Raw genomic sequence first — 21,662 nt, 5'->3', positions numbered from 1 at the left:
ACAGAGGGAGTGACAGGCTGAAAGTCATGAGTGGTATGAAATTCAGAGGACGTGGCACCTTTTGGGTGTTGCAAGTTGGAGACTTCTCATCTTGAAAGAGTTTGTAAGGAGACTATTTCTGCTTGAAAAGCAACCTCACTGCTTCACACAGTGACTTCCCTAGTGGCAGCTGAGACGTCCTCATTGCTTAGCTCACGGTCCACCTAAGTGTGTCTGTGGTGAAGCCCGAACTCCTGGGTAGCGAGTGAGGAGAGATTTCCGGAGTCAAGGTATAGTGTAGTGAATATTTCCTTCTGCTCCACGTTTCCTACGGTCTCTTTGGCACCCAGGAGGTAGCAGTTGCTTGGTGTGATGTGAAGTATATATTTTTGTGTCTTTTATACAGTTGGGAAATGATGGACTAGCTCACACTGTACTATTTCATTTACTGCAGGACTTGTCAGAACCTTTACTATTGTAATAAGGCTCCATTAATGGAGAATATAGTGTTCAATGTTTCCTTAGTTGTCCACAGGACCTTTCTCTTCAGTGCCTTATGAGTCTGTTTTTGCAGGGAGCACATTTTGAGAAATGCCACTGCGGCCTAACGAGCTCGTGTATAATGCTGATGAGAATCAAGATTTTCGTGGGTGGTGTTGATTGTTCCCCTGAAGCTCATAAGGAGAACAATGCACAATTTTTAGACCCGTTTGCCAGGGTTCTGTTTTTCTGTAGTCTGTTGATGTAAAAAATAAAATAAAAAAAGGGATGACTTGTACCCAGATGTCACCTACACAGTGCTTGTCATCCTGTGGAATGACTCAACCCCTGAAAATGGTAGCGGTCGTTGTCTTGATAATGGATGATGTTCTGACTTCCATTTACAAAGATGAGGCCAAAAATACCAGGCTTCCTAAAAATAGCATCACGTTAGCCCACCTTCTTTCCTGGAAGATTACCTTCCATTGGTCAGCCTTTAATCTCTGTTGAAATGCCTCTGGAGTGATGGACGGGAAGTCTCGAAGGAGCAGAATATTGGTCCAAGTGACCTTCCTTGCTCCTTCCAACTCAGTATCGATCAGTCTTTCAGTCAGTAAAACGTGTTCTAGAATTTTCTTAAATCCTTTTGCTCATCATAAATGAATTTTATGGCCCTACTTTTTAAATAAAATTTTAATGTTTATTTTTGAGACAGAGTGTGAGCAGGGGAGGGGCAGAGAGAGAGGGAAACAGAATCTGAAGCAGGCTCCAGGGTCCGAGCTGTCAGCACAGAGCCTGACGCAGGGCTCGAACTCACAAACTGCAAGATCATGACCTGAGCCAAAGGCGGACACTCAACCGACCGAGCCACGCAGGTGTCCCTGGCCCCAAATTTTTAAGAGCAGACTTGAGCAGAATTTATCTCCAGCACAAGATACTTTCCTTCAGAGGACCAGGCTTTAGGGCTTTATCAGCTGTGTAGATCCAATGTTTCTTATTGGTTATTTTAGTTTTCATGTAGCGGATGTGTGAGTAATTGCTCTAGCTAGCTGTCCGGATGCCCTGAAACTCAGCTCTTTCTTTTAAGCAAAAAGTAGTAAAAAGCTTAAAGAAAATGTTCATATATATAAAAATCATATTTATATGTTACAATTATATCTGTATAATTAATAGCATGATATGTATGTTTTATGTTTATATTATATATACATTACTTATGGTACATGATATACATTATATATATGATTTATATATGGTATATGATATATATGGTATGTGTGTATTATTTTTTAACCAGAATATGGAGAATCAACGGACAGAATTATTTTTGTTTTTAGTCTTGTGGGATTGTGGTAATCACTTATACAAGAATATGTTTAATACTTAATGCTTGGTTTTTTATATTTTCTTACATTATCTATTGTTTAGTCATTCCATAGATTACCCATATTCTTATCTGTTCTGAAACATTAAGAGAGCCATGAACCTACTGCCCAAATTTAGAACCAAGTCATGAGCAAGACTCCTGGGGGGCTCGGTCAGTTAAGCGTCCGACCGCGGCTCAGGTTGTGGTCTCACGGTTCATGGGTTCGAGCCCTGTGTCAGGCTCTGTGCTGACAGCTCAGAGCCTGGAGCCTGTTTCAGATTCTGTGTCTTCCTCTCTCTCGGCTCCTGCCCTGCTCATGCTCTCTCTCTCTCTCTCTCTCTCTCTCTCTCTTTCGCTCTCTCTCAAAAATAAGGATAAACATTAAAAAAAAAAATTAGAACCAAATCACTATCAATTCAGCCACCTGTGTATTCCTCCAAATCTGATCTCGCTTGTTTTCCTGAAGAGAACCACTGTTTGAAAATTTGTGATTGCAATCTTGTGTTCTTCTCACTTTACGACATCTGTCTTTATCCCTTAACAATATGTTGTTTAGTGATGTTTGGTTCTGAGCTTTATGTGAATGCTGTGATTTAAGTAATCTTTCTGTTACTTATTTCCTCCATTCAACATTGTGCTTCCAAGAATCATCCCTTGTTTGGGGTAAATTTTATTTCACTACGTATTACTGTATGTGTCATTATGTGGATACACCCCACTGTCTTTAATTCTCTCTTCTTTCGAGTTTTAATTTTAAGTCCAGTTAGTTAACACACTGTGTTATATTGATTTCAGGCGTACAGTTTATTGCCTCAGCGTTTTTTACACATCACCTGGTGCTCACCTCCATAAGCACACCCCTAAATCCCTATCACCTATTTAACTCCCCTCTGGAAACCATCAGTTTGTTCTCTATTGGGGAGGGGTTAATTTTTTAAAATTAATAATTTATTGTTTAATTTACATCCAAGTTAGTATATAGTGCAACAGTGATTTCAGGAGTAGATTCCTTCATCCCCCTACCCATTTAGCCCATCCCCCTCCCACAACCCCTCTGGGAACCCTGTTTGTTGTCTATATTTAAGAGTCTCTTATGTTTTGTCCCCTCCGTTTTTATATTATTTTTGCTTCCGTTCCCTTATGCTCATCTGTTTTGTATCTTAAATTCCTCATAGGACTGAAGTCATATGATATTCATCTTTCTCTGACTAATTTCGCTTCGCATAGTACCTTCCAGTTCCATCCACGTAGTTGCAAATGGCAAGATTTCATTCTTTTTGTCAGTTAATACTCCTGTGTGTGTGTGTGTGTGTGTGTGTGTGTGTATACCACATCTTCTTTATGCATTCATCCATCGATGGACATTTGGGCTCTTTCCATACTTTGGCTATTGTTGATAGCGCTACTATAATTATTGGGGTGCGTGTGCCCCTTCGAAACTGCATTTTTGTATCCCTTGGATAATTACCTAGTAGTGCAATTGCTGGGTCATAGGGTAGTTCTATTTTTGATTTTTTGAGGCACCTCCATACTGTTTTCCAGAGCGGCTGCACCCATTTGCATTCCAAAGTTTGTTCTCTTTAATTAAGAGTCTGCTTCTTGATTTCCCTCTCTCTCTTTTTACCCCCTTTGCTCATTTGTTTCTTAAATTCCACGTAGGAGTGAAATCACACGTCTTTCTCTGACTGATTCATTTCGCTTAGTGTTGTATTCTGTAACTCCATGCGTGTCGTTGCAAATGACATGATTTCAATCTTTTTTATGGCTGAGTAATATTCCATATTACTTCTTTCATCAATCAGTGGACACTTGGGTTGCTTCCATATCATGGCTGTTATAAATAATACTGCTCTAAACATAGGGGAGGCATGTTCCCCTTTGAATTAGTATTCATGTATTCTTTGGTACCCAGTAGTGAGATTGCTGGATCATTAACATAATTCTTTTTTTGACTTTTTGAGGGCCTTCCTTACTGTTCCCCTCCCCCACCACCACAGAGGTTACACCAGTTTGCATTCCCACCAGCAGTGCTCGAGGGTTCCTTATTCTCCACATCCTCTCCAACACCTGTTATTTCTTGTGTTGTTGACTTTAGCCATTTGACCGGTGTGAGGTGGTATCTCATTGTAGTTTTGATTTGCATTTTCTCCGATGATGAGTGATGATGGACATCTTTTCCTATGTCTCTTGACCATCTGTATGTGTTTGGAGAAATGTCTGTTCATGTCTTCTGCCCATTTTTTAATTGGCTTTTTAGGTGTTGAGTTTTATGAATTCTTTATATATTTTGGATACTATTTAAAAAAATTTTTTTAATGTTTATTTATTTTTGACACAGAGACAGCGCTTGAGTATGGGAGGGGCCGAGAGAGAGGGAGACACAGAATCCGAAGCAGGCTCCAGGCCCTGAGCTGTCAGCACAGAGCCCGACATGGGGCTCAAACCCACAGACCACTAGATCATGACCTGAGCCGAAGTCGGCCACTTAATGGACTGAGCCACCCAAGCGCCTCTTGGATTCTAACTCTTTAGCAGATATGTCATTTGCAAAGTCTTCTCCCATTCCACAGGTTGCCTTTTGGTCTTGTTGATTGTTTTCCTTCTCTGTGTAGGAGATTTTTATTTCTATTAAGTCCCAGTGGCTTATTTTTGTTTTCGTGTCCTTTGCCTCAGGAGACATATCTCGAAAGAAGTCACTAGAACCAACATCAAATAAGTTCTTGCCTGTGTCCCTCTCTAGGATTTTTTTACAGTTTTTTTTACTTTATTTTTAATTTTTTTATGTCTTTATTTTATTTTGAGAGACAGAGAGCGAGCAGGGGAAGGTCAGAGAGAGAGGGAGACACAGAATCCGAAGCAGCTCCAGGTTCTAAGCTGTCAGCACAGAGCCGATGCAGGGCTCAAACCCACGGACTGTGAGATCATGACCTGAGCTGAAGTTGTATGCTCAACGGTCTGAGCCACCCGGGCGTCCCTCTTTTTGGTTTTTAAATCTTCTATTTCAGTTGCTTACTAGTAAATTGGGTAGGAAGTGATAGCAGGCATTGTGGTCTTAGTCTTGACCTTAACGGGAATATTTTTAACATGTTCCCATTAAGAATAATGTTTTATAGGTATGCTTAAAAACACTAACATAAGCATTTTCCTTAATTTTTAAAACTTTTTCATGAATAGGCATTGAATTTTATTAAATATTTTCCCTGCATTGTTGGAGACGGTCACGGTTTATCGTTTAACCAGTCAGCGTGATGAATGAGACTCGTAGATTCCTAAAGTGAAACCGCTCTTGGGGCACCTGGCCGACTCACTCGGTGGAGCATATAAATCTTGACCTTGGGGTTGTGAGTTCTAGCCCCACGTTGGGTGTAGGCTTACTTAAAAATAAAATCTTTGGAGCACCCGGGTGGCTCAGGTAGGTTAAGCGTCCGACTTCAGCTTGGGTCATGATCTCACGGTTTGTGAGTCTGAGCCCTGCTCACTGCCGTCAGCACAGAATTCGCTTCGGGTCCTTTGTGTCCCTTTCTCTGCCCCTCCCCCGCTCCCAAGTGTACTCAATTTCTCTCCCTTTCTCAAAAATAAACATTACAAAACAAACAAAATGAAATCTTAAAACCCCGCAAAAACGACTCTTGCATTCCAGCATTTCATCTCACTTGTTCATAATGTGCTCATTTGTTCTGTTTCAGGTATTTGTATCATCGTTAATATATAGATCCCGTCTCTGATCGACTTTCTTTGTGTGCCCCTGTGTAGATTCTATAACGCATTGTATTGTCTCTTAGAATGAGCTGTGTGTGTAGCTTCTTTTTTAGTCCTTGGAAGAGTTTGTACAAGTTTGGAAAGAAGCATTTCTTGAAAATTTCCCCGCTAAACATCTTGGTCATCCTTTTTTCCTTGTGGAAAGATATTTAATCACTGCTTTAATGTTTTCTAAATGTTTATAGGACTATTCAGGCATCCTACTTATTCTTTTTTTTCTTAATGTTTTTTCATTGTTTTTAAGAGAGAGAGACACAGAGTGTGAGCAGGGGAGGGGCGGAGAGCGAGGGGGAGACACAGAATCCAAAGCAAAGCAGGCTCCAGGCTCTGAGCCGTCAGCACAGAGCCCGAAATGGGGCTTGAACTGGAGAATGGAGAGATCGTGACTTGAATCAAAGTTGGATGCTTAACCAACTGAGCCACCCAGGCGCCCCAGGCCTCCTCTTTATTCTTGAGTCAGTTTGTGCTTGATTTATTTTTCTGCCTATTTGGCCATTTTGTCTGTTTTCAAATAAAGCCGTTCATACCTTCATTTATAGTTTTCATCTCTATAGTATCACCAGTTATGTCCCACTTTTACTTCCTAGGATTGTTTTTCTGTTCCTTCTCTCAGTTTATTTTTCCTGAGTAAATCTTACAAAGAATGCTATTTTGCTAATCCTTCCACAGAATCAACCTTTCACTTGGTCAATTGTATTGTACGATTTTATTCTATTTCACTAATTTCTTCCCATTGTGATTTTTTTCCTTCTCATTTCTTAAAGTTCATTTGGGTTAAACTCCTCAAGTATTTTGAGCTTTTCTCCTAATATAAGCATTTGAGTTACTGGATTTTATTTTGAGTTTATTTTTTTTAAGTTTGTTTGTTTACGTTGAAAGAGAGCGCACATACGCACACAGAGGAGGGTCAGAGATGGTGGGGGGAGGGGAGAGAATCCCAAGCAGAATTCATGGCTGTCAGTACAGAGCAGGATGTGAGGCTCGATCTCACAACCCATGAGATCATGATCTGAGCCAAAATCTGGAGTAGGATGCATACCTGACTGAGCCATTCTGGCATCCCAAGTTTCCTTATTTTTTAAAAAGTTTCACTTTGCTGACTCGTTTGATATGTAGTATTTTAATTGGTTTTCAATTCTAAATATTTAAAAATTCTAACAGCTTCTTCTTGACCTGTGAGCTATTTAGAATTGTTTTGAAGTTTCCAATTCTTGTTTTCTTATTGTTTTTTAATTTTAACTTTCTAGTTTATAGTTTCAACCTAAATTGCACTGGGGTCAGAAAACATCATCTGCAAGGCATCTGTCCTTTGGGGTTGATGGAGAAACGCTTTATAGGCTAATAAGTGGTTAATTTTGGGAAATGAATCCTTGTGTGCATGAGACGAATTTATATTCTATGGTGATGAGATCCAGGGTTCCATGTATGTCTGTCAAATAAATTCTTTTGACTCCGCTTTTTCAAATCCCGTGTCTCTTACTATTTTTCTGCTTTACCTCACTAATTAAAAGGGAAATGCTGACATTTCAATTACAGTTCATTTTTTAGGGCTTCCCTGAAGTTCTGTCAGCTTTGATTTATATACTTTGTGATTCTAAACAGATACATCCAAGTTGAGAATTCTCACAGCCTCTGGATGAGGTAGACTTTTATCATTATATTGGGACCCCCCCTCCCTTGTAATGTTGTTCTTTGTTTTTTTGTGTTTCTATTTTTTTTTTTTTTTGCCTCAAAGTCTGTTTTGACCAACATTAATATAATATTAATTAGAGATAGTCTGGTATGTTTTTCTTCCCTGTTTTTCTCTTTAATCTTCCTAATTCTTTATGATTGAGATACAGTTCTTAGTTTTTAAATATCTAGCCCTATGCTAATTCTGTTTATTATTTTTAAAATTATTTTTAAGCTGAGCATGTTTTGTTTTTAACTGGCATATTTAGTTCTTTTTTAAAAATGTTTATTTTGAGAGAGAGACAAAGAGAGTGCATGCCGGGGAGGGGCAAAGAGAGAAGGATGGGGGGAAAGACAGAGCGCGCGCGCATGCACACACACACACACACACACACACACACACACACACACACAGGAGGGGGAAGGGCAGAGAGCGAGAAAGAGGATCTAAAGGGGCTCTGCGAAGACAGCAAAGAATGCCGGACTCTCTGGAACCCCGAGATCATGACCTGAGCCAAAGTCGAACGCTCAACTGACTGAGCCACCCGGGTGCCCCTAGTCTGTTTTCATTAATAATATATTTGAACTGATATCTACCATTTTACTTTGTGCTTTTTTGTTTTTGTTTTTCTTTTTTTTTTTTCTCCCTATACGACTCCCCCTACTGTCTTTTTCCCTTGCTTTGACTTCTGGAGTTTTTACTGTGGATTGTTAGGATTTTGTTTTCATATTTTGATTATTTTTGCCTCTCTTAGTGTGCAAGATACATACTCTATTTCTACTCTTTAGTGCTGCCCTGCCAACGTTTATCATGTTTCAGCCTAACAAAATCTTAGTTATTACTTTACCTCTTTGAACAATTAATACTAGGAGCTTAGAATACTTAAAAAAAATTGTTTCAATGTTTATATATTTTTGAGACAGAGCACAAGCCAGGGAGGGGCAGAGAGAGAGGGAGACAGAGAATCCGAAGCAGCTCCAGGCTCTGAGCTGTAAGCACAGAGCCCGACGCGGGGCTCGAACTCAAGCACTGTGAGATCATGACCTGAATGGAAGTTGGAAGCTCAACCGACTGAGCCACCCAGGTGCCCCAGGAGCTAATACTTAACTCCCCTCCCTCATCCTTCCTCCTTGACTTCTACTAGTGTCTATTATCTCAATTTTCTTAAAAAAATTTTTTTTTACTTTAAAAATTTGCACAAAGTAAACCTCACATTTTCAGTACGGTTCTTTGAGTTTTAACACACACGGATTTGTGTGACCCCCCCAGCACAAACAGGATATGGGACAGCCCATCACCTTAAAAAATTCCCTTTGAAAGGGCACCTGTGGGTCTCAGTCGGTTGAACGTCTGACTTTTGATTTCAGCCCAGGGCGTGATCTGAGGGTTGTGGGATCAAGTTCCACGCCTGCTTAAGATTCATTCTCTCCCTCTCCCTCTCCCCCTACCCCTTACCCCCTACCCCCTGCTCCCATCTCCCCTGCTCACACGCTGTAGGTTTTTCGTCATTTTCTACATGGACAATAATGTCATCTGTAAATAAGGATATTTTAATTTGTTCCTTTCAGATCTCTTTATGTTTACTTTTCTGGCCTCACTGCACTGACTCACACTTGTAGCACCACGTTAAAAGAATGTCAAGTGCAGACATACTGGCCTTGGTCTCAGTCTTAGGAAGTCAAGCATCTAATCTTTCACCATGAACTATAATGTTATAGTACGATTGTTAGTGTAGGATTGTTTGTTTGTTTTACACATCTTATTTAAGTTGAGGACGTTCCCTTCTATTTCTAGTTTTCGAGAGTTTTCACCAAGAATGGGTTTTGAATTGAATTGTCACATGCTTTTTCTGCATCAGTTGACATGATCAAGGTTTTCTTCTTCAGTCTGTACTTGATCTGATGGATTACACTGATCGATTTTCAAATCCCTGCAACAAACCCAACTTGGTCATGGTAAATAATTATTTTTATCTATTATTGAATTCTGTTTGATAGTCTTTTGTTAAGGATTTGAACATTTATATTCATGGGGACTATTAGTCTATAGTTATCTTATTTTTTATTTTTATTCTTATTTTTTTACTGTTGTTTGTCTGGTTTTAGTATCAAAAGAATACTCACCTCAGAAGTTGAATTGGGAAGTGTTCCCCTCTTCTGTATTCTATAACACATTGTGTAGAATTGGTGTTAATGCTTCTTTAAACATTTGGTAGAATTATCTTGTGAAGACTTCTGGATCTGAAGATTTTGCAGGGTGGTAGGTGCTTAATCAAGTTTAAATCCCTACTATAGACTATTAAAATTGTCTATTCCTATTGGATGTATTGCAGTAACTTTTTTTTTTTTTTTTAAAGAATTAGTCCAGGGCACCTGGGTGGCTCAGTTAAGCGTTCGACTTCAGCTCAGGTCATGATCTCACGGTTCGTGACTTCGAGCCCCACATCAGCCTGTGTGCTGACAGCTCAGAGCCTGGAGCCTGTTTCAAATTTTGTGTCTCCCTCTCTCTCTGCCCCTCCCCTGCTCATGCTGTTTCTCTCTGTCTCAGAAATAAATAAGAAATATTAAAAAGAAAAAAAAGAATTAGTCCATCTCTTGTAAGTTGTCAAATTGACAGGTGTAATGTTGTTCAAAGACATTTTGAAATTTACAGGGTACTCTAGTGATATTTCCCATTTCCCTCTTACTATTGGTAATTCGTCTTTTTCTTTCTTTGCAGTCAGACTACAGTGTATTTCAATTGTCCTTTGTTTCTCAAAGGATCAGCTCTTTCTTTCATTGATTTTTCTCTATTAATATTTTTTATTTTAAATTCACTTACTTCTGCCCTCTTTATGGTGTCCTTCCTTTGGATTTATTTCAATTCACTTTTTATAGGTGTTGCAGTAGGGACTTAAAGTTTAATTTGAGAATGTTTCTTTTCCTAATGCATGGATTTTAGTGTATCAGTTTCCCTGTTTAGCCCTGCTTTTGCTGCATCCAACATTTTGATACATTGTATTTTCATTTTTATTCAGTTCAGTACTTTTTATTTATTTCTTTTGAGGCTTTCTCTTTGGCCCACGGATTATTTAGAAGTGTTTTATTTAGTGTCCCAGGTATTTGGACTTTCCAGTATTCTTGTCTTTCTGTTACTGATTTCTATTTTGACATCCCCTGTGGTTAGATAATGCATTATCTGTGATTTCAATTATTTCAAATTAATCGAGGTTTGTTTGATGAGCCCAGATGTTGCATGTCTTGGTATATGTTCCATGAGCCCTGGAAAAAATATGTATTCTGGTGATGTTGAATGCAGTGGTCCATAAATGTCAATTAAATTCTATTGGTTAATGGAGTTACTGTGTTCTTATTCTTTCTAATTTTGTATATCTAGCTGGTCCATCAATTATTGAGAGAAGAAGTACTGGTGCCTCCAGTAATAAATGTGGATTTGTTTATGTGTCCTTTTAGTACTGTGCGTTTCTGCTTCACATATTTTGAAGACTGTTTAGTTCATATGCACTTAGGATTGCTGTGTCTTCCTAGCCGATTGATCTTTTATGATTATATTATGCTCCTTTCTGTCTCTGGTCATTTTCTGTCTTGAAGTCTCCTTCATACATTATCATGGGCACTCCTGCTTGCTTTTGACTTACGTTTATGTGTGTATTTTTCTACAATTTCACTTTCAACGTATTTATATAATTCTATTTGAAGTGAGGTTCTCATAGACTGCATTTTTAATCTACTCTGCCAGTCTCTGTCTTTTAATTGGTGTATTTACACCATTTACATTTAACATAAGTGTGAATGTTTAGGGCTTAAGTCCACTATTTTTTGCTTCATGTATTTTTTTTCTGTTTTTCATTGTTTTGTCTTTCCTTCTGGGTTAAATTACGTTTTGATTTTTCTATAACATTTTTGAGTGTATCTTCTGTGTAGCTTTTTTCGTGGTGGCTCTGGGTATTACATATACATAGCTAATCACAGCCTACTGGTATCTTTATCAGTTTTATTGAAATCTAGAACCTTCCTTTTATGTCTCTCTGCCCTCTCCCAAATAAAATATAATTATATTAAATATTTCCTCTACATACATTTAGAGCCACATACACAATGTTATGAATTTTTTGCTTTATCCATCAACATAGAGGACTCAAGGGGAGAAAGAAGACTATTTTATTTACTATTTTTGACCACCCGGTTCTTTTTTCCTTCCTGATATTTGAAGGTTATTTCTTTTACCATGTCTTTTTATTTGTTTAGAACTTCCCTTAGCAATGCTTTAATACGAGCCTGCTGATGACACATTTTGTTAGCTTTCCTTTATCCAAGAACATTCTGATTTTTTTCCATTCCTAAAGGATATTTTGATTGGATAGAAGATTGGAGGTTAGCAGTTATTTTGTTTTAGTATTTGAAAGTTGGTGTACCAATTCCTTCTGTCCGCTGTAGTCTCTTATCAGAAATCTTCCGTCATTTGAATTGTTTCCCCTCCGTCAGTAAGGTAGCATTTCGTCTCACTGCTCGCAAGTCTTTCTTTGTCTTTAGTTTTCAGAAATCGGACTATGCGTCTTGGTGAGGACTTCTTTGTGTTTATCCTGTTTGGATGTGCTCAGCTTCTTGAGTGTTATATCTTTTGCCAAATTTGGGAAGTTTTCAGCCATTTTACCTTTGAGCATTTTTTCAGGCCACTTCTTTTCCTTCTTCTGGGACTCTGATGACTTAAACATTTAATCTTCCACTGCAGTTCCACAGGCCCCTCATTCTTTGGTTTGGGTTGTTTGATTGATTGTTCTACCTTTGGTCTGTTGTTCAGACTGGGAAAGTTCTCCTGAGCTTTCTTCCAGTTCATGGATCTTTTTTTTTTTCTTTTTTTTGGTGTTTACTTTTGAGAGAGAGACAGAGACAGAGTGCAGAGAGAGGGAGACACAGAATCGGAAGCAGACTCCAGGCTCTGAGCTGTCAGCACAGAGCCTGAAATGGTGCTCGAACCCATGAACTGTGAGATCATGAGCTGAGCCAAAGTTGGACCCCACCCTCCCCCAACTGACTGAGCCACCCAGGTGCCTCCTATCCACCAGGGTTTTTAAACTTAGGTTATTACAGTTTCCAACTTTAAAATTTTTCTTTTGTTCTTTTTTATATCTTTCTTCTGTTCCGAGACTTTGTATTATTTTTTTTACTCATTTCACACACGTTCATACATGCTCATCAAAGCATTTTTGTGGTGAATGCTTTAAAGTCTTTGTCAGATAATTCAAACATCTCTGTCATTCTGCTGTTGGCATTTATTGATCGCCTTCATTCAACTTGGGATCTTCCTGGTTCTTGGTAGAATGATTTTTTACTGATATTCAGTTATTGTGTTATATGATGAGATTCTGGGTTTTATCTAAACCTTCTCTATTAGCTCATATCGTCTAATATCATTCCAGCAGGGAAAGGGAGAATTCTGCTTTGTTCCTGCTGGGTGGAAATAGAAGTCCTGATTCCCCACTTGGCCAGCATGGGCTCCCACACCCCTCATTACTGCCGGTGAGAGTGGGAATTCTGGCTCCCCATTAGGCCTTCATGGATGCCTCCCTGGCTGGGGGTGGCTTGTTATTGATCCCCACTAGGCTTCCATTGATGCCCTCCAGAGGATGGTTTTGACTGCTAGATGGTGGTCAAAGTCTGGACTCCCCCAAGCCTCCTGATAACACCACGTTCCCAGGGAAGGACATGGATGCTTTGTCACCTCAAGGTGAAGGTGTGGATGTGTGGACCGCTCGTACGGTTTCCGTTGGTATGTCCCAGGGTGACAAATGTCCCAGCTCTGTACTCAAATGTCTCTGATGCTGCACTGGCCAAGAGGAATTGGAGGATTGGGTGCTTTGTTACAGCCTGGCAAGGGCAAAAGACTAGGTGCCCTTCCCCGTGTTGGCTGGTGTGGGCAGCGTAGGACAACAGTTTTTCCTTCCGTAGCATTTGATTGGAGTGAGCAGTTATTATCTGTGAACATTTTCCATCTCGCTAAGCTGCTGCTTTCCTGATCCTACAGAGACTTGGCTTTTGTTGGACCTGTTTTGTCTACACTCACTGATATTTCAGTTCACACCCTCTAAAGGTCCAAGTGTGGAGTATATGAAGCAGAAACCCCATATTTCACCCTATGCCATTCGTTGGGTCTGGCAGTCACTTGCCAGTCTACCTTCTGTCCACCTTGCAAAGCCTTCTTTTTTAAACACAAAGCCCCAGAGTTTGGGTTCTAGTTAGTAAGGGGAAATGAGTGAAATGCGTTCACTCCGCCTTCCCAGAAGTGGAAGTCCTGATGCTAATATTTCAGTGTATCATCAGTCCTTCAATATTTCCTACACACGTTACCATCTTTGATAATTCTCGTCATTGAAGTGTTCAGGCTCTCCCTCTGTCCTGCTTTCTTCCTCTGTACCTTAGTGTTGATGATCTGTTTCATGTGAATTTGCAGTTCGTACATGTGAGTGTAAGAAGGAGACAGACAGATGACAGAGAACATGCCCATGGGAGAGAAATCATTGACCAAACCTTGTCTACGACAATAAATTAGGAATACTTTGCGCCAAAGAAGGATGTGATGCAGGGGTTGCTAAGAGGTCAGGACCACTTCAGCCAGTGTCAGGTTCTTTCTCCAGATGTGTTAATTTCAGGGTCAAGCCTGGCCCCCTGAATTTCGGGGGGGGGGGAGGTGCCTAACACTCATGGCCAGATCTCAATGGTTGCATTTGCGTTTATCACTAGGAATCCACGTTTTCTCCTTGTTTGCTATGTATCGATTCCTGGTCAGATTTCTGTTACTTTCTCTTGCTTGTGTTGGGGAGACCATGGGGTACGGGTTGGGGAATGTGCTCAATGCTGTTACTTAAAAAACAAGAATGTCTGGAAGGACAGAAATGGTTTTGCTGTCCTTCACCCCAGGTCCAGACCCGTAATAGAGGAGTCTTCAGAGGATCTTATTGGCCAGAGTATTTAAGGTGCCCAGTAAATGCCAGTATCGTCTGTGTTTTCTCTTGGGAGAAATGCCTGCTACTAATGTGTGCTTTTCTAGTCTCACCATGAGGGAGTGGGGAATAAGTAGGAGACTATGTTCTTATTTTATTTTTTTTTACTGATCTATTTCTCAATTTTCTCTTTAGGGCAGAAAAGACTGAAGTTCTGAGCGAAGACCTTCTTCAGGTAAGGTTGTCACGGGCTCCTAGCAAATAGAAACAAAATACATCTTCCCATTAAAATGTAGTCCTTCCCAGTGCCATTTATTTATTTTTTTTAATGTTTTATTTATTTCTGAGAGAGAGAGAGAGAGAGCATGAACAGGGGAGAGTCAGAGAGAGAGGGAGACACAGAATCGGAAACAGGTTCCAGGCTCTGAGCCATCAGCACAGAACCTGATGTGGGGCTCAAACCCACGAACCGTAAGATCATGACCTGAGCTGAAGTCGGATGCTTAACCGATTGAGCCACCCAGGCACCCCCCCAGTGCCATTTAAATTGCTCATACCGTTTCTCATGCAGTCTGTTTAGACATGGCTTCTTTCCCTTTATATTACTTTATTTGTTTTTAATGTACATTTAGCTTTTTTTTTTTTTTTTTTTTGAGAGAGAGACAGAGCATGAGCAGGGGAGGGGCAGAGAGAGAGAGGGAGACACAGAGTCTAAAGCAGCTCCAGGCTCTGAGCCGTCAGCACAGAGCCCAACACAGGGCTTGAACCCACAGAGCGCGGGATCATGACGTAGGCCAAAGTCGGAGGTTTAACTGACTGAGCTCTCTGGGCGCCCCTCTGTTATTAATTTAAATGCCGGTTTAGGTAAGAGTTTTCAGGAGACCTGGCTGTCGCTTCCCCATGGGGTCAGCAGTCTCTTCTACAGCTCCTCCCCCGCCCCCCGCTGTCTAAGGCGTTGGGTGTTGAATCCCAGCAGGGCTGGTCTCTGCACAGACACGGGGCCGGCTCTTCTCCCGTGATGCCCTGGGTGGATGGCCCTGTTCTCCTGACCTTGCCCTCGCCTGGTGACGCCTCCGCTGCTCTCTCGGCAGGTGGAGAAGCGCCTGGAGCTGGTGAAGCAGGTCTCCCACAGCACGCACAAGAAGCTCACTGCATGTCTGCAGGGCCAGCAAGGCGCCGAGGCCGACAAGCGCTCTGTAAGTGCCCCCCGCCCTCCCCGCGCCCGCACCACCCAGCAGCTTAAACCTTGCCATCCGAGGACAGGGGTCTAGCTCCCGGGGCCGTGTTGGGTGCGCCTGTGTCTCTACAGCCATTTCTGTGTCCGAGAGTCAACCTGCGCTGTGTTTCTTGGTGCCGCGGCCCCCTTTCCAGGTCTTCCTGACCTTGAACCCTGCCTAAAGCATCATCCCCCAGCCTCAGCAGGCAAGACCCCGGCCCTCTGCCCCTCTCTCTGTTTTCCCCATGCGGGAGCAACCAGGAAGTGTGTGGGACTCCACAATTAGGGAAGCACTAAGCGCAGTCTTCTCTCTGCTTCAGCTCACTCCCAGGTTCCCTGTGCCCCCGGAGTCACTGGAGATCTCATGGGAAAGATCTTACTGTGGTTTCAGGGATTGTGGGTTCCTGTAAAGACCCTCATGAAAATAATTTTCCCTATAACGAAACCTTTATTTATTTATACTTACTTATTTATTTTTAAATGTTTATTTTTGAGAGAGAGACACACACACAGAATACAAGTGGGGGAGAGGCGCAGAGAGAGGGAGACACAGAATCCGAAGCACGATGCGGGGTCTGAGCTGTCAGCACAGAGCCCGATGCGAGGCTGGAACTCGTGAACCGTGAGATCATGACCTGAGCCGAAGTCGGACACTCAGTGGACTGAGCCACCCAGGCGCTCCTATTTATTGATTTTTTAAAGTTCATTTATTTATTTTGTGAGAGACAGAGACAGCACGAATGGAGAAGGGGCAGAGAGGTTGAGAGAGAGAGGATCCCAAGCAGGCACTGCACTATCAGCACAGAGCCCGACATGGGGCTTGAACTCATGAAACCGTGAGATCGTGACCTGAGCCTAAACCAAGAGTCAGAGGCTTAACGGACTGAGCCACCCAGGCTTCCCTTCCTGTAAGGGAAGGTTCATGGAAGGTTAATAAAGCTTAATGAAATCTTTAAAGCGACCCTGACCAATGAAGGTACCTAATGTCTCTGCATGTAACCGACCTTAGTAATAAGAGGCATTGCATGTTGTGACTTGGTTGAACAGTCTGTGCTGGAACCCGTCATCTCTGACTTCTGTCCTGACCTCCTCCCCGCCCCCAGCTCCACCAAAGATTAAAATAAACTCTCAGAGGGGCGCCTGGGTGGCTCAGTCGGTTAAGCGTCCGACTTCGGCTCAGGTCATTATCTTGTGGTTCGTTAGTTCGAGCCCCGCGTGGGACGGACGATCGCAGCCTGGAGCCTGCCTCAGATTCTGTGTCTCCCTCTCTCTCTGCCCTTCCCCCACTGGTGCTCTGTCATTCTCTGTCTCTCTCTCTCCCAAAAATAAACATTTAAAAAAATGAAAAATAAATAAACATTTAAAAGAAAAAGAAAAAAAGGAATTGAGTTACCCTGGCAGAGATGTGGTCCCTTCAAGGTCGGCAAGGCACCAGATGTCAAAGCCTCAGATAACAACACATAGACGACATAGTTAACACACTGATTAATTGTGACTCCCGCAGAAAGGCCCTTCCTGATGACCTAACAAGGAAGGTTGTCTGAGGCAGCGGGTCGCGAGGTGCATTCATCAGCTCTGGGCCAGCATTTCTGCAGTGTTCTCGCTCCTCCTAGCCGTAACATGGCTGCTGTGGCCCCAGGCATCGCGTCTCCGCGGAACCCTGTCAGAGGCAAAATGCGTGAGGGTGGGAAGGAGGATGAACCATCTTTGCATGCTTGTTTTTGTTTTGTTTCCACTGGGGAGGAGAAAAGCCTATCCCAGAAGACTTTCTTTTATGTCTCCCTGGCTGCAATGGAGTCTGGGGTGGGGCGGGGGGGATATGTGTTGGAGAGAAATGGCTTTGCCTTGGCCGGCCGTGATTCACTAGCTGGGATACGGGTGATCGGGCTGCTCTTGGTGGGGAGGGCCCACAGTGGCCTTTGTCAGGCCCTGAGTATTACAGTGATCACTATACAAATTGGACAGATTGGGTCAGGGTTAGGGTTAGGGTCAACCATCTGGTTGACCTGGAGGAAGTCTGGGCTGGAGGCTAGGTGCTCAAGTACATACAGGTCAGTGATTTCACGGCACAGATTTCAAGCATCTGATTTTCAGTCATTGATTTCTTGAGCTGATCAGTCTTTTCGTGTCCTCCTATGACCGAATATATGATCTGGTGGAAAAGAAAGTCAAAGAGCTGTTTTAAATATTTAACAGCCTCAGACCGGCTGGGAAAAAATGTCCAAGACCGTGACTCACTCAGATCCATTTTTCCAGTTTTTTTTCTCAAGTAACATGTCAAGGGGTTTAATAGGAGCCATGGCACTGATTAATTGCCTCATTCTGAAATATGTGCTCAGATCTCTGAGATTATTAGCTAAGGAGATGTGTTACGATCCAAGGAATGGGCAAAAAGAAAAGGGATTAAAAGTGAGAAACTTAAAAAAAAATAGAAGAGAACGGGGAAAATCGGGGGTGAAGAAAGTAATGAGCAAACACTAAATGAAGGCAGGTGGGTGTTCAGAGAGGGCTGAGATGTAAATACAGAGAACAGATTGATGGAGGCCAGAGGGGAGGCGGTGGAGGGGAGAGGGAGGTCCAGGCTTCCAGTGATGGAATGACTAAGTCACGGGGATGTAAGGCACAGCCTGGGGAGTACAGTCAGTGATGTTGTAATAGGATCGTATGGTGACAGATGGTGTGCAGAGAGAGCGTGCCTGTGTCTAGAGTTGTCGAGTTGCTACATTGTGAATCTGAAACTCATGTAACATTGCGTGTCATCTACACTTCCGTAAAAAGGGGGGAGGGGGGTCAAGCGATGGTCCTTCTCGGAGGGAGTAAGGCCAGTGGAAATGAGCGGTGGAGTCCTAGAGTTTCAGGATGGGAAGGGACTTTATCCAGGCAGGTGGGCAGCTTTTTATTGGAGCCATGGCAGATTGTGGCTATTAGTCACTTTATTTATTTATTTTTTTAGTGTTCATTTATTTTGAGAGAGCAGGGGAGGGACAGAGAGAGAGAGAATCCCAAGAAGGCTCCATGCTGTCAGCACAGAGCCTGACATGGGGCTTGATCTCAAGACTGTGAGATCATGACCTGAGCTGAAAAAGTCAGACGCTTAATCCATTGAGCCACCCAGGCATCCCGTTATTTGTCACTTCTTTTCAAACAAGGTCATGAGTTCTTTTTTTTTTTTTTGAGAGAGAGAGACAGAGACAGAGAGACAGAGCACGAGCAGGGGAGGGGCAGAGAGAGAGGGAGACACAGAATCCGAAGCAGCTCCAGTCTCTGAGCTGTCATCACGGAGCCCGACGTGGGCCTCAAACTCATGAACCGCCAGATCATGACCTGAGCCAAAGTCAGATGCTCAACTGACTGAGCCCCCCAGGCGCCCATTAGTTCTTAGCAGTTTGGTAGTTGCCAACCCTACAGCCTTTCCCTGAAGGCTGGGGCTGGGTGTCACACGGGAGCAGGTGGAGAAGTGGAGTTTGGTTGGCATTGTCTCAGTGACCAGGATTATTCAGTGGGTATTGGGCAAATAAACCAGATTCTTCATGTGGGACAGAGAATAGAAAAGATATGAATGAGGCCGCCATTTTACTTCCAGTAGTCCAGGCTGACAGGTGGTTAATTCATCAGTTTCTGAGACCATCAGTATAATGAAAATGATTGGCTTTTCACTGTGCTGTGTCTCTTCTCAGGCATTCCCGTTCAACAGGCACAGTGTTAGCAGGAGTCCTCCTTCACTCACTGTATACTTGGGAAGGGCCACGTCTGCCACGTGAGGCTGCACGTATGCCGAGTGCTCAGCAAAGCCCGCGGGACCCCTGTCCTCTGGAGGCTCACAGTCTTCCAGGGAAGCACCCATTCCATGGAGTCATTACTCAGATAAGGCTTCAGTGCTAAGAAGAGCTCACTAGGAATTGAGTAGTAGAGGGTTTCTGTGAGGAAGTGGCCTTTAAGGACAGCAGATGGTCGTGGCACCAAAAGAAGTCAAGGTCCTTGTAGGACAGGGGATGATATGCAGAGTTATCAGAGTCAGGATGGAGGCAGGGACATTTTTGAGAAACATGAAGGGATCCTAGAGTATGGACGATGACAGAGAAGGGCGGGGATGGTACAGTGGGGACCCCATCTCACCTTGTAGGCTCTGGTAAAGATTTGGACTTGATCCGTAAGAGCAGTGGGAAGCCAGTGCTTTAATCAGGAGTGGCAGAGTCTGATTTATTGGCAGTTGTGTGAAAAATGGGTAAGTGGGGCGGGGGCTATGGTGGAAGTAAGAGACAGACAAATATGGGAGCGATCTAGAGGAGATACACCAGGATCAGGGAAGATGGAGAGAAATTGGCGGATGTGGTAGATCTACCATGTAGAGCATCCAGTTCTTGAATGGATGTGGGGGTTTGAAGAGTGGAGAGGGCTTTCAAGGTGTCTCTGGCTTGAGCGACTCTTGACTTTATAAGTTTTGATGAGATCACCTGAGAGATAAGTGGTCTTGAGTTAAGAGCCCCAGGAGCTGCAGGATTTTAAGCCCTACTGGTTGACAATCTAGCAAAGAAGGTGGAACAGTCAAAAATGGTATAGGAAAACCACCACCTTCCCCCATCTGACTCCCAGATGCTCCCAGACCCTCTTCTCTTTCCACACCCCAACTTTCGGAAGGGCCCACTGAGCTTCCTCCAAACACTTCGGTATTCGCCACCCCGGTCCATGCAGGCATCATCTCTGGCCTGAACCCAGCCATTCCTGATGGGTCCCCAACTCGCCACTCCGAAGCCACCCTCTTTATAATCCATTCTCTACAACCGAGATCAGATGGTGCCACTGTCCTGCTTCAGTCCCACCAAAGGCTTCCCAGTGTAGAATAACATTGAAGCTCCTCGCCCTGGCCCTTGGGCCCTCATGATGCGCCTCCGCACGCATCTCTGAGCTCAGATCTTGTTCCCACCCGCTGTCGTCACTGTCCCAACGGCACTGACCCATCATGGAACACGGGCACACCCACAACTTTTTTATTTTTTGGTTCTCAGCTCAGGGCTTGCCTTTGCACCTAACGTGTTTGTTCCCTTCCTCCCCCAATCACATCGCCCCATTTTATTTCCTTCATTGTGCGTAGTATTATCATCTGAAATCATCTCGATCTTTCCCCTCCACTGATACGTGAGTTCCACACTAGCCGTGATCTTGCCCATCCATCATGACTGCATTTTTAATGCCTAGAACGGGGCCTGCCACAGGGTAGGCAATGCTAAAAATACATCTGTGTCATGGGCTGATGGCCCAGGAGTATTTTCGGCACAGAACCTGCCTGATGTGTCAGCAAGCCAGTTTGAATCTTTCCTGTTCTCTCCAGAAGCAATTTAGCATCCTGATTTTAAGCTCTGGACGCTAACTGCCTAAGATTGAAGCCCAGGTCCACAGCTTCCTGATTATACCTGACCTTGGCCATGTCAGTTAGCCCTGTATAGCTTGCCTTCTTCATCTGGTAAGAACAGTAAGGAATTTCTATCCAGTAATGGTGCTTGGGAGCTCAGTGAGGTAATAACTTGCGAATGCCCAGCACGGCGCTTTAACGTAAGTAAATATTAGAGAGGTGCACCCTGCTGCCATATTGGGGCCCCACCGTTCAGCTGAAATGACCATTGGGAACTACTGAGCCCTGAGCAGCCTGCCTGGGCTGTGTCTTTGGGGGAGTAAACCCAGGAGAGCTAGCTGCCTGGGCTTGCCATCCGCAATTGCCAGGACTCGAGGGTACGGGTGGATATGTTGGGGAAACAGAGTGCATATTAGGATTAGACTTTTTGTCTCTGAGTCATCCTACGAAGTGTTGTTGATTGTTCCTGAGATAATTTGAGAGAGAACAGTCCTCTCAGAAAAGTCAGATTGATGACTTCCAGACCCCGGAACATTCTGTCTTCCCTACGCTTAATTCTTAAGGTTCTTTCAGTCTTCTAGAATTGGGGGAATGTTTATTTTATTTTATTTTTTAATGTTTATTTTTTGAAAGAGAGACATGGAATGTAAGTAGGGGAGGTACAGAGAGAGAGAGGGAAGCATAGAATCTAAAGCAGGTTGGAGGCTCTGAGCTGCCAGCACAGAGCCCAATGCGGGGCTCAAACCCACAAACCATGAGTGTCCCCTTTTGTCTGATATAGGCGTGGTCTTCGTCAGATTTCAGAGAAGGATTCTGAATAGCTGAGGTCCTGCCCTAAAGGCACGGGGTCATGGACTTGAGGCCCTTCAGCACAAACCAAAACGGATCAATAACCATGAT

At 43.1% G+C, this 21,662-nt stretch overlaps 1 protein-coding gene across 3 annotated transcripts in view; it reads left to right on the top strand.

The window, feature by feature from the left end:
* The window catches only part of ARHGAP44 (Rho GTPase activating protein 44), a 176,942-nt gene that overhangs the window by 83,161 nt on the left and 72,119 nt on the right, over positions 1-21,662 (top strand). For all 3 annotated transcript variants that reach the window (XM_039227305.1, XM_039227304.1, XM_039227306.1), the window contains exons 2-3: positions 14,392-14,431; positions 15,288-15,392. In XM_039227305.1, coding sequence (XP_039083236.1) covers positions 14,392-14,431; positions 15,288-15,392 — 145 coding nt within the window. The remainder of the gene's footprint in view (positions 1-14,391; positions 14,432-15,287; positions 15,393-21,662) is intronic.

This window comes from Hyaena hyaena, unplaced genomic scaffold (genome assembly GCF_003009895.1).
Source record: "Hyaena hyaena isolate Hyena2069 unplaced genomic scaffold, ASM300989v1 scaffold_27, whole genome shotgun sequence".
NCBI classification, from domain to species: domain Eukaryota; kingdom Metazoa; phylum Chordata; class Mammalia; order Carnivora; family Hyaenidae; genus Hyaena; species Hyaena hyaena.
The sequence above is the reverse complement of the archived record's forward strand: the minus strand, read 5'-3'. Positions and strand labels throughout refer to the sequence as shown.